Genomic DNA, 13,656 nt, shown 5'->3' on the forward strand with positions numbered 1-13,656 from the left:
TTTCAAGAAACCGAGTTCAGTGGTAAGATCCTTTCCTCCAGCGACAGAATCAAATCCTGATTCTCCAGCACCCGCTCCGTCCTCTCCAGCACTATCTCCATCGTGGCCTTCTGATTAACGTTGGCTACCTCCTTGCCTCAAAAATGCCCCTTCCAGTAAGCAGGACACTGACACAACATCTTTAATATTCTTTTTTGAAATCTCTCCTATCTCCTACCTAAACTTTTTGTGTGAGTCTGTTTTTATGTTCTGTTTGTTTGAATTAAATAAAAGAGTACAAAAGTTTCTGTGACTTATTATTATAGTACAGAGGTATTATTATAATTTTTACAATATTACATTGTATTATTTTTACCACGAGCCATTGGAAGTACTGCTGTTATTATTATTATTACCACATATGCTGTTAATCAGAGATCCAAGTTACATACAAATCCAACCTAAAGACATTCTCAGAAACATTTCTGTGTGTGACCTGGGGACAGTCTGTATTTGGTTTCCTGGCACACACCTCCTAAAACCCTTGGACAAGCATTTTTTTTTTGTATGCTAATGAAATGACTGATGGCTGAGGGCTCCTGTGTAGTTTCCAGATGGGGGGCTGGTTACCAGGGGAACCAACCAAATGACAGTGGGTTGGAAACTTCAGTCCTGCTCCCTGACCTCTGGGGAAAGGAGAAGGATTGAAGGTTGAATTGATCACCAATGACCAATGATTTGATCAATTGCGCTTTGTAATCAAGTTTCCATAAACACCCCAAAAAAGTAGGTTCTGAGAGCGTCCAGGTTGGTAAATGAGAACCTATCTACGTGACGGGAGCATGGTACACCCCAGCTCCATGGGAAGAGAAGCTCCTGTAATCGGGTCCCTTCTGAATCTCATCCTAAATATCTCTTCATCTGGCCATTCATTTGCACCTTTTAAAATATACTTTGTAATAAATTAGTAATAGTAAGTAAAGGGTTTCCCTGAGTTCTGTGAGCTGCTCTAGCAAATTAATCAAACCTAGAAAGGGGGTTGTGGGAACCCTCGATTTATAGCCAGTGGTTCAGAAGCACAGGTAGAACAACCTAGAACTTTCGACTGGCACTGGAAGAGAGGGGCATTCTTATGGGACTCGGCTCTTAACCTGTGGGATCTGATGCTAAGTCTACATAGAAAACATCAGAATTGAGTAAAATTGTAGAGCACAGTAAGAAAACAATTTCACATTATACAAAGAAGATTCTACTTTGGGAGAAACAGATTTCTTTTTACATCTGCAAATACCCCAAGATCATCATGCCAGGCCAAAAAGGCATTCCAAAGAAGATTGATAGCGTGTCCATTGCATCACTGGTCACACAGCTGTCAACATTTCAGTGGCTCCTACTCCCTAAAAACTGAAATCGTGCCTCGGGTTCAAGGCCCTGCCCACCTATCTCATTCTACTCCCCTACGCAAATCCTGGGCTTCAGTCATCGTGCTGTGCTCACAACTAAACACACTGTGTGGTTCAGGCGTGCCTACACACACCTGGCCCCTGTGCCTGGAAGGCCTGTCCCTGCCTTAATGTTTGTCAACTGTTTCATTCCAAGGTAATAATTTGGAGGCTAAAATGACTTGTACTGAGCAGTCATCTAGAAAGTGTATTTCTTGATGTTCACCTGTATTTCTTGAGTTGGGGAAGGCCTTTGAGACCACTCAGTTTTAGCAGTGAAGAGACAGAGCTCAGGGGTGCGGAGCTAGTTGCACAAGGCTAAACAGCACCTCTCCCTCTCCCAGCCTAGGGCTCTGCACTGTGCCCACTGCACAGGCAGACGTCCTGACTCCCAATATGCACATGGGAAAAGAGGGTGGCTCAGAAATGAGCTCAGGAAATGGCCTCAAGGGCAGAAACCTGACCATATTTAATGTGCACATGGAACACCTTGCTCTGCCCTCAGCCTAGCCATGGAGTCACATGCCCCAAAACCAGAGGTGAGGACTGCTGGTGCACCCGTAACTAGTACCTGGCTCCTGAGCTAGCTGCCTGGGAATGGATCCAGTTCTTAGAGGGCACTGCAGGGTTAGAAGGGACAATAACTGCCATTGCCTAATTGAACTTAATGACTAGCCTAATTAAGCCTTTTAATGGCAGGGCTGGGATAGCCTTGCCTGGTGCCCCTAAGTGCAGGCTGCATCCTTTGCACTCACTTTCTTCTGGCGGGTCAGGCAGCTGGCTGAACACAGCTCTGTAGACAGGTATGCCGCAGGAGGTTAGGAAGGGCTTAGGTCACTCATTCACTCCTTGCTTTTATTCTCACAGGCTGGACATAGTGGATCCATGTAAAAATAACCCTCAGGTAATATCTGCTGAGGCTCTACCACAGGCAAAGACGCTATACCAGGTGCCAAGGGGCATGAAAGTGGGCAGCAGCAAAGCACTGAGAATAAGACCATGACCCCTACGTCAGACTAACCTGGGTTCAAATTGGCTGGCTACTTGCTAAGCTGTGTGACTTGAGCAAGTGAATACTTAACTTTTCTAAAAGTCAGTTTCCTCATCTGCAAGTAGGAATAACAACAACTACTTCATGGTGTTGTTTTGAGGATAAATAAAATAAGACAACTGTGTTTAACACAGTGCCCGCCAAAAACGTCACAATAAATGATGTGTTTCTGTGTGTGTGTGTGTGTGTGTGTGTACTTGTGTTGCGTGTGTGTGTGTGTGCGCGCGCGCGCGTGTGTATATGTTCTCATCTATATAAGAGGGCCGGGCAAGACATGTGGGCTGTCCACAATGGGTTCTGCAGTTTTCCCCCAGAAGGCAGAATCTGTTTCTAAGGATGAAGCTATAGATTTCCTAAAGAATAGAGCTGTTTTAAAAAAAACTCAGGGGGTTGATAATGGCAACCCCATTATCAACAGTGGAATGTCCACCAACAGGGGAATGGTGCATCCATACATACCACAGGATTATTATGGAGCAGTTAGAAACATGAGATAAGTCTATGTATACTAAAAGATCTCCAATATGTACTTACTGTTAAGTGAAAAAGGAAAAAAAAAAGGTGCAGAGGTGTAAGGTGTATAATCCTGTTTATACAAAAAAAGATTTTTAATATCTATTGAAATGTGTAACAGATACCAACAAACTGATCCAGTAATTACTTCTTAAAGAGATGGCTAAGATTAGAGATGATAGTTTCAGACAAATTTAGCTGCATCTGTCTTACTGGAATTTTTACATCGTCAAAGTGTTCTCAGTTTGCTTGCACAAATAAAAAGGGCTATACTGAAAAATAGAATCAGTGGGGCTGATTCCACTGAATCAATGAATAAAACGTAGAATATCCACTGTTCAAGCAGATCTCAACCAGCACTTACTGAAACACTACAATTTGACAGGAGATTGGACAAGATTGGCTCTAACTTTCTAGCATTGAGACCCCTGCACTTTGTGACAGTCCAGAGAAACAAAGGAATATCCATGGGTGGCTATGCTTCTAGCTGTTGTCATTTAAGAGATACTTTTGTGGGCTGCTAATTTCTTTCCTAACTCTTAGAGACCCTCCAACTTTATTCCTACCCCTGGCTCCAAGAAATGGCCAGCTCTAACCCCCAAAGCATGTCACTTCTGCAGAACTAGGAAGTATAAAGGGCCAGAAGTCAAAGCCTGGTTTTAATTACAATAAAAGTCAAGCGTAGCTTCACTTAAGAAAAGCTGAAGACTACAAGGAGGCTCTGCAATTGCTCTGGGCAGTCTTTGGGTCACCTCCCCACAGCCCAGCCCACAGGCAGTTGGGAAACAATTCTGCCAACTGAGGCCCCAAGAATCACATCCCTTGTACACTGTGTGGACCTGGAGCCCCAGCTGTCCTTTCCCTGGTGCACCTACACAGGCCACAAGTTCATCCCAAGTCACTGCCTGTTCTGCTGCCTCCGGAGGGCATCAGGTGCTCACTGCTGCTCCAGGGAGAGAACTAACTAGGGCTGCATGTCAGTAAGACTGCTCCACTTCTCAGAGTGGGAAGTGAAGCAGCCAAATGATGCTACACATGGGGCTTATAATTATCACCTTTGAATGGGAAAAACTGGACAGAAATGCAAGATGCCAATTTCACACTTAGTCATTTGCCTTATAAATTGGTTTTATGGCACTAGACAAGCCTTCCAGGGCCCTAAACTGCAATAAATATAACCTAGAACATCTCTGTTTGCTCTGCACTGAACATCACTGTATCAACCCTAGAAGTGCATGAAATTGTTCACTCAAATCCTCAATGAGAAAACGATGCACGCATTTTACGTCTTCCCTAGCCTGTGGGATATGTGTGCACCATACCTAAAGCCTTCACAATACTTTTGAAGGGTCATGTTACGGCCATTACATGAATAAACAATGGAAGTCTGCTTTTTTGGCCTGGGAAAAGATCACACCTGTTGTTTGCTCATGATTACTTTGGAGTAATATGCAGCCCTTAAAAATGAGCCAGTTCTAGTCTGGACTGAGATTTCATAAAGATCAACCAGAAACATTGCTGTAAGATAAAAACAGATATGTTACCATTTGTGTGTGGTGGTGGGAGAATATATTAACCTATATTTTTTTGTAAATGCATAGAGAAGCTTTGGAAAGAAACAGTTAAAAACTAGTTAACAGTGACTGCCTCTAGGAGGGGAACTGGGTGCCTGAGGAAGCAGGGAAGAGACTTACATTTCATACCCTACTCTTTTGTGTATTTTGAATTCTGTAAAATATATATATACTTCTTATTTATTTACAAAAATAAATAAAACTAAAATTCACCAATAGCTCTAATGTCTTAAAAGGTGACAAAAAGTCAACAATGACTAAAATATAAAAAAGTGTACTGCTCTCTTTCCTTCTCTCACAGTCCTCTTGAAATGATTCTCAACTTAGTTACCTTTAAGTTTTAAGGTCAAACAGACTTTACTCCACAAAAAGGCGGTATGCCTTTACAAAAAGGGGTTCTAACAAAGCTAGACCTGGGTGCCTGTGCTGGACAAGGAACGGTGCTCTGTTGACATAGCCACAGAATGAACAAATTACCTATGCCCATGAAGAGTGACTTTCAGTGAGTCCCTCACATGGCTGTGCATACTTCAGGGACTGAGCAGGAAAGGACAGCTCAGCTAAGTGCTTCACAGACACACAGTTCTGCCATTATCTATCCATTATTCCCATTCCTCCCCACCTACCAGCTACCAAAACAAATGAAATCTACCAAAATAATATAAATGTTTGAAGATTAGAAAGGCCTAAGGATAGAATGAGTTTGACACATCTCACACTTTTCCCTACTGCAATCATGATACTTATTTTTCAATGTATGCCATCTGAGCATTATTTATTTGATCTTTAGATCCTACTGAACACACGATTTCCAACAATAAACAATGCAATTAAATTCTGATTTTTAAAAAATAACTGTGGTTTCTCTAGTTCATTAAAATAAAAACTTATTTAACACCCTTCTATCATCTTTCTGTCCAGGCTCAGAACACAAGTTGAGATCAAAGCAAAAAATTACTCTTTGGAGAGTCTACACATAACAAACAAATCTACGGTATACATTAAAAAGATATATTGCTTGGTCTTAAACCATCTTTTCTGAACTTACCACATCTTGGACACCACCTGGAGGAAGAGCATATATGCAGGCCAAAATGTGTGATAATGAAGTGGGGACACAGGTCCAAGCAGAGAGTTCACATGAGCATCTCGAAAAGCCATAGAAATAGGGACATGGCCCCAAGCCCCGGACACAGCCTTTGGAAGTGAGTGCATGATTAGCCACCTATGACCTTCCCTTCTCAACCCTCTCACATGTGACTGCCCCCCCTGATTTCACCCAATCCTGGACACTCAAGTCTGATATATGACTTACCTCATTGAGAACCAAACTGTTTACCCAAGGGGCCCAGGACCCCTGGCCATGCCACACCAATTCTGGGTTCTTTGTGACTGAGGGTAGCAAGGGGAAAACCAATTCTCAATGCTTCTAATTTTGTTTTATTTTTCTTAAAAACCAAATAAACAAAATTGTGCTTATTGATGAAAATCTGAAGGTCAAGAACTAAGTTCTTTTAATTCACTGGAACTTGGAGATAACTTCTTAATTATTGGAGCTCTGTAAGAAATGCCCAAAATTTACTCACTGATCAAATAAATATGTACCCAGCATACAAACAATGCAAACAAATATAGACAAAAATCTCTTGCATAGTAACTATTTACTAGTTACTATTATTAGTAACACAAAGGCAGCTCCCATTCTCAAACAGTTTAGTAAAAACTAAAAAAAACAAAAAGAGAGAATAGAGAATAAAGCAAGAGCCATATTTAGGCAAACATTAACAATTGGTCATGTAAGGTAAATGGATGGTATATGGATGTTTCTTGTACTACTGCAACTTTTCTATATGTTTGAAATTTTTCAAAACAAAGAGATGTGGGGAAAGATAGCAAACAAGTATAAAATGTATTTCAGGCAACCAAATAGCTGATGAAAGTTCTTTATAGAAGAATTTCTCTTAATAAGTGAAAACTGGAAAATCACCATTTGACAACCTTCAATGAAATCATGGCTCCTGGTAACTAACATCAATGGAGGAGGGAGTTCAATGTGGACTGTAAAATGGAAGCTGACCCTCGACCCCACTGATCAATCACAGACTCACTTCAAGCAGAATAACCACACACCTGTGCCTTCAAATGTGATATGGCAGTACGTATACAGCACCATCTACAAAGTATTCTTGCCAAAACAGTGAGCCTAAACTGAACTACCAGTTAGAGCTAGATCTATCAGTTTAACAGGGAACTTGAGGGACAGAGAAACAAGTTAAACACCATGATTAGGAAGCAATGGGCCAAATTAAGAATGTGGGACGCTCTACAGGACAAGTTTCTTACCAAAAAAAGTCAGTGGCATGGGGAAAGAGGGGCGAGAGTTGTTGCAGAATAAAAGAGAGACTGTAGACCTATAACTACTAAATACAGCGTGTGGACCTTGATTTGTCCTTTGTACAACCCAACTGTAAAAAGACATCTTTGAGACAATGGAAGTAACTCAATATGACCTGGATATCAGATGACATTAAGGAATTATTATTAATTTTGATAGGCCTGATAATGGTGTGATGATTAATAAACAAAAACAGTCCTTATCAGTTAACAAAAATTATCTCCAGCAAGAAAGGAGGGAGAGTGGGAATCAATGACATTCTTTATATATCACCAAGCTCCTCTATTCATCCTTGGCCTCACACAGGATAAAGCATTTTTCACATCCATCTGTACACTATTAGTCTTGAGACTAAATAACTATGTACCCTTAAATATGTCTAACCTAGTACTTCCCCATCTTTTCCAAGACATAGAGCAATTAAAAATAACGTTTGAATGGTGAGAACTGGGGTGGCTGGACGAGACTTCGAGTGGCCATAGGTGACCAGCCTAGGGGCCTTGGCAGCACTAGGCACAGCCCAGCGGGCCCAAGGACAGGGAGTGCTTGCATCTTGGCCACAACTGCTGCACTCAGTGCAGCACATGGCACGACAGCAGGGAAGCTGCAGCTAGCCTACCCTCTGTGACACCTTTCTGAGAAACTGACTTCTGCAGAGATGGGCGGTCTGTAACAGAGCTGGGTTAAGAGGACAAAACATGTGTTTGCAACTGTGCTCACAGATCTAGGAGCCCTCCGGCTCTGAGAGTTTTTGCCTTTCACACTTTTGTAGCCTAATAAGAATTAACTACTCGCTGCTAACAAGAAGGTAAAAAGACCCTGGTATGGCAATGACACAGAGGGAGAGGGCAGAGCCCTTTAGTATTCCTGGAACATCTATGCCATTTAAAAAAAGAGAGAGGGAGAGAGAGGAAGAAAGGAGGAGGAGGGAAGGGGGGCAACCTCAGGCCCGGCACACAGCAGTTCTACCGCCATCTTGATGTCCTTGATGCGTGCAGATGGTGTGGAAGTGGCTGGCACCAGAACAGCCCATGAGAAGGAATGAGCGGCCAATGGAGATTTATGTGAGGAGAGTGAGATGGACAAGGTAAAATTGTCAGGAGGAGTTGTTAGAAAGTAAAATATATTGTGACAATTCCACTCCTGCCGTTCATCAATAAACTGACAGATCATTTAGTGTCAATTAGGAGTGATAGATGGACAAGTCCCCATGATCCTGGGCCAAAATTAATGGCTGGGAGGGAGAGGGTGATTGAAAATGACGGCTGACATTGAGAGCAAAGTCCTGAAAGTCCCTGAGGGGCCATTACTTGCCTCATTCCCTTGCAGATCAATGCAGGGACAAACCCAAAAACAGACACTTTGAGACAAAACTTAATCAGACTATCTTTCCTTCCTCTCCTTCCCAAGCTGGCTCCCTCTCTTCAGCTCTAATCCCATGGTCAAGGCAATGACCCATCATAGGTGTGCTACCTCGGGCAACTTTAGAGCCAAGGACAACCTGGCTCCAAGATGGAATCTTTGGCATAGCCATGACATTGATGCCAAGGGAAGGGACAGGTAGCGATCCAAGTCTCGGGCAATTCTTCAATTCAACCCTTTCTGTGGCTCAGGGATGAGCATTTGAGCTCTGACCCCCAATATCTCTAGCCAGTGAGGTGGCTGACACATACTCTGCTCTCTATCTTGGGCAGCACTGCACAAATAAAGCCAAGGTATCCCAGAAACTCATATTCTTTAGTGATGAGCTCCTCAAATAGATCCATAAACAGCCCTTCTAATTCCCACTGGTGACAGCATAGCTGTAGACCTGTGGAAGCCTTATTTTCCTCCTACCTTCTCTGTACAGGGATACCTACCTTATTGAATAGAATCTACCCAATGGAGTTGGTGTAATATACATATATGGGGCTGCCATGGACTGTTTGTATCTCCCTAAAATTCTTATGCTGAAACCCTAATCCCCCATGTGATAATGTTTAGAGGTGGGACCTTTGAGAGCTGATTAGGTTTAGATAAGGCCATGAGATGAGGTTTCCCCCATGATGGTGGAGACAAAGAGAAACGTGATTTCGCTCCCTGCATGCATGTGCCAAGGAAAGACCATGTAAGAACATAACAACGAAAATGGCCGTCACCAAGAACCCAAACACGATGGCACCCTGATCTCTGACTTCCAGCCTCCACTCTGCCACCTCTCAGTATGAAACCACAAGGGAATGGCCTCTGGTCTAAGTTGTGGAAAGGCTGGGGAGTCTAAAAACAACAGCAACATTCTTGTTATACACATACTTTCCTTCAATCCCTGCACCACCATGTAGAGAGCATCAATGTGTCCAGCTTGGGGCTTAGCCATGGTAAACACTTTGCCCAGCATCACCCAGCTGGATGAGAATTCAATCTCTATCTGCAGCCCTACATTGCATGCCCTAGGCTGTTTATAAAGTACCATCACATGCACTGTGACATTAGATTATTCTTCCCAAGAACTAGGTAGGCTGATAATACTGGATGGTCATAGTGCTGATATTCATATCCTCTTACTGTAAACACAAGATACCTACTAGGCAGGGTGATGGTACATCTGTAGTATTCCTCTTCATGCATAAATAATCTATATTTGGTGGGGACTTACATCAGCTGTTACCAACAAGCAATTCTATTATGTTTAGAAAATTACTTTAAGAAGAACACAGAATGCTACAATATAAGCAAACTTTGAAAACATTATGCCCAGTGTGAGAAGCCACCCATAAAGGCATATAATGTTAGAGACAAAAAAAACAAGTGAGAGGTAATGGACATCAGGAAAACAGAAAGGAGAAAGCAGTTACAGAAAAACAATAAGGAGGAAATGGTTGCAGAAAACTAAAAAAGAGAATGGTCATTTTAGTCTTAAAGAATGGGGTAATTAGGCCATGGAACACTGACCACCAGTCGGAGAATGGAAAAAACACCATTAACAGGTTATGGCACTTTCCCCACCATACGTATACTAGAAAGAATGACTGAAACATAACCTTTTGGTCATGTCCCTACCTGGAAAGAATTCAGTCCCCCAAGTAGTGATGTATAGTTATGAATAGTTATAACTAATCTTTACCTAAACATAAAACATATAAAAGGAAAAACAAAGAAGTAGACAGTGTCTTCTCCAATTGCAAAGATAGACCCATTACCCCTTAGGAAATGTACTTTTTGCTTTGCACCCTTAAACTTTACTTGCAATAAATTCTTCACACATACTTGCTCAGTGTCTGTCATCTCTCCATTGTGTGGGTCAAGGCTTGTGATTCCTTCAAACCAGGAGCCCAATAATTAGGGAAACACTTCAAAGTCCAGCCATGGAATGAACTGTGACAATAATGTATGATTCCATTTATGTGAAATGTCCAGAATAGGCAAATCATAGAGACAGAAAGTTGACTGGTTGTGGCCTAGGCATAGGGAGGTTGTGGCCTAGGCATGGGGAGGTTGTGGCCTAGGCATGGGGAGGTTGTGAGGACATGGGAAATGAATGCTAACAGGTACAGGGTTTCTTTGGAAGGAAGTGTGATAAAAATGTCCCAAAATTGACTGTGGTAATGGTTTCACAACTCTATGAATGTCAAAAAAAAAAAAAAAGACTAAATTGTACACTTTAAATGGGTGAATTGTATGGTATGTGATAAATGGGTGAATTGTATGGTATGTGATACACAGACAGGAGGAGGGTATTAGGACTGTTTTACTACTTTGAGGTGTTTACACAGCCTGTGAAGTGGAATACTGTTATTTGAAAGTAGACTCGAGTTAATTGTGAATATACAGTGCAAACTCTAGGACAATCACTATTTTTTGTTTTTTAAAAAATGTATAATTGATATGCTAAGTAAAAAGAAAAATGGAATTGTATAAAACACTCAATCAAAATCATGAAAGACAGAAAAAGAGTGAAAGACAAAAAATAGGAACAAAGAACAATGGCAATGAAATTACCCCAGGTAAATATAGTCAACTAATTTTTGACAAAGTAGCAAAGATAATATAATGAAGCAAAGTTAATCTTTTGAACAAATGGTTTTGGAACAACTGGACTTCCACATGTAAAACAATGAATCTAAAGATATATCTTCCACCTCCATGAAATTATATCTCAATAAAGCTATTATAAAAAATAAAACAACACAGGAGCAAAGTCCCTATTGTACCCTGCCCACCCCCACCACTGTGAGCTGCTGCTACTCACTTTGAAGTCTTCATGGACTCATCTGCCCAACCTCCCTGTCTTCTACGAGGTGGTTTAGGAGGAGCCTACAAGGAAAGAGAAGCCAAAAGAACATAGTCAGTCAACATTTGCATTTTAACAACATAGTGGCTGAGGTTAAGGCCACTTATAGCAATATTCAGCCTATCTTTGAATAAAAATACAGTAACCTAATTTATCGTGAAAATCTGGGTTATTTCATACTCTTCTGGTAGGTGTATAAATTGGCACAATGTTTCTGGAGGGCAATTTGCTGCTGTCTATTGAAAGCCTTAAGAACGATCATACTTTTTGACCCAGAAATTCTAATCCCAGGAATTTATCCCAAAGAAATAATCAGAGAGGAATAGAACGTTATTTTTGAATAGTGAATAGTTGAAAACAAATCAGAATGGCCAGCAAAAAAGAATTAAGTAAATGGTGGAACAAAAATTAAAATACTATGCAAAAATGAAAAACTATATTACCAAAAATACTTAATGAAAGTTCAATATATGTTAATTTTTAAAAATTATTGTACAACAGTAGAGACATGCTTCTGATTTTTTGAAATGATTATTAATACATAATATCTAGTGTTAATTAACTATATGTACATGAATAGCAGGGGACTCCAGTTATGGGCAATTTTGATTTTCCTACATTCTGCTGTTGTACATTTTCCAATTTTTTAACAGTCAACTAATATTACTTTTATAAATAGAAAAGTAATAAAGATATAACACTGAGGCTTGCTTAGAAGACATAAACTAAATTGTTGGATGAATTAAGAATATACTCAAGAGGCCTGCCCTACCCACCACCACTGTCACCATTGCCCAAGTGAGCTGTCTGAGGGTCTTGGGGTTTTACCCACCCCATCTACCACCACTGTGCCCATGAACACCATCCAAGGGCCATTCCACTGACTGCTAACACCACTGTGCTCCAGTGCACTATCGGGGGCCTGGGGATTGACCTGACTTGCCCGGCACTGCCAACTCCCATGCGCAACATCCAGAGGCCTGAAGACAGACCTACCCCAACCACTACCACCACTGCTGGCACCCATGTGCATCGTCCTAGGGCCTAGGATTGATCTACCCTACCTGCCACTACCAGCACACATTTTTTGGAGCCTGAGGACAGGTCTTACCTGCCTGCTTCTCATGCACCCTGTCCAGAGGCCTAGGGATTGGCCCATTCTGCTTGTGGCTGATGACCTCCCAGGGGTCTAAAGACTGGCCTTCCCAGCCAGCAGCCACTACCACTGCTGGCACTTACTCATGTGTGCCACCTAGAAGTCTGGGGACTGGTCCATCCAGCCCACCAATGCCACCACCAACACCTAAGCAAGCCACCTGGAGGCCCAAGGTCTGGCCCACCCACATTTGCCACCACCAGCACCCATATATGGCACGTGGGGAGCCCAAGGACCAGCATACCCAGACTAACGCCACCACCATTTGCGCCCAAGGACCAGCCCACATAGTGTCCCCATCTGCATAAAAGCTTTGCTACAGCCTCCACTAATAATCAAAGCCTAAGCCATTAAGGAACTCACAGATATCAATGATGCTAATTATAGCCAAAGAAATCATGTAAAGAATATATTCCTGCACCCACTCACGATTGGGCCAAAGCACCCTACCCAACCAATACTATAAATATAGCTATAGGAAAAAGGCTTTCCCCATGAAAACCAATCCATAAAATTGAAAGAAGCAACTGTTTTACCAGATGCACAGAGAGCAACATAAGGACACAAGAAACACGAAAAAGTAAGGAAACACGACACCTTTACAGGAACACAGTAATTCTCTGGTAGTAGATCCCAACAAAAATGAAATTAATAAGTGCCTGAAAAAGAATTCAAAACAACTATATTAAAGAAACTTAGTGAGATACAAGAGAACACAAGAAAAATACCAAAAACAATAAGGAAAACAATTTATAACCTAAATGAGAAATTCAACAGAGAGACAAATAGCATAAAAAAGAATTAAATGGAAACCCTGGAATTGAAGAATTCAATGAATGAAACAAAAAATACAATAGAGAGCTTCAACAATAGACTAGATCAAGCAGAAGAAAGAATTTCTGAACTTGAGGACAGGTCTTTTGAAATAACCCAGTCAAAAAAAAAAAAAAAAAATTAAGAAAGCCTACCGGCCGGGTGCACTACCTCACACCTGTAATCCTAGCACTCTGGGAGGCTGAGGCAGGCAGATTGCTCGAGGTCAGAAGTTCGAAACCAGCCTGAGCAAGAGCGAGACCCTGTCTCTACTATAAATAGAAAGAAATTAATTGGCCAATTAATATATATATTATATATATATATAATATATATACACACAAAAAATTAGCTGGGCATGGTGGCTCATGCCTGTAGTCCCAGCTACTTGGGAGGCTGAGGCAGGAGGATTGCTTGAGCCCAGGAGTTTGAGGTTGCTGTGGGCTAGGCTGACGCCACAGCA

General features: G+C 41.6%; 1 protein-coding gene across 5 annotated transcripts in view; it reads right to left on the reverse strand.

Annotated features, from left to right (window-relative positions):
- IFT43 (intraflagellar transport 43) overlaps window positions 1-13,656 on the reverse strand; it is an 89,330-nt gene that overhangs the window by 42,309 nt on the left and 33,365 nt on the right. For all 5 annotated transcript variants that reach the window (XM_076003852.1, XM_076003853.1, XM_076003850.1 and 2 more), the window contains one exon: window positions 11,183-11,247. In XM_076003852.1, the coding sequence (XP_075859967.1) occupies window positions 11,183-11,247 (65 nt within the window). The remainder of the gene's footprint in view (window positions 1-11,182; window positions 11,248-13,656) is intronic.

The sequence above is a fragment of the Microcebus murinus genome, chromosome 6, assembly GCF_040939455.1.
Source record: "Microcebus murinus isolate Inina chromosome 6, M.murinus_Inina_mat1.0, whole genome shotgun sequence".
Classification (NCBI taxonomy): Eukaryota; Metazoa; Chordata; class Mammalia; order Primates; family Cheirogaleidae; genus Microcebus; species Microcebus murinus.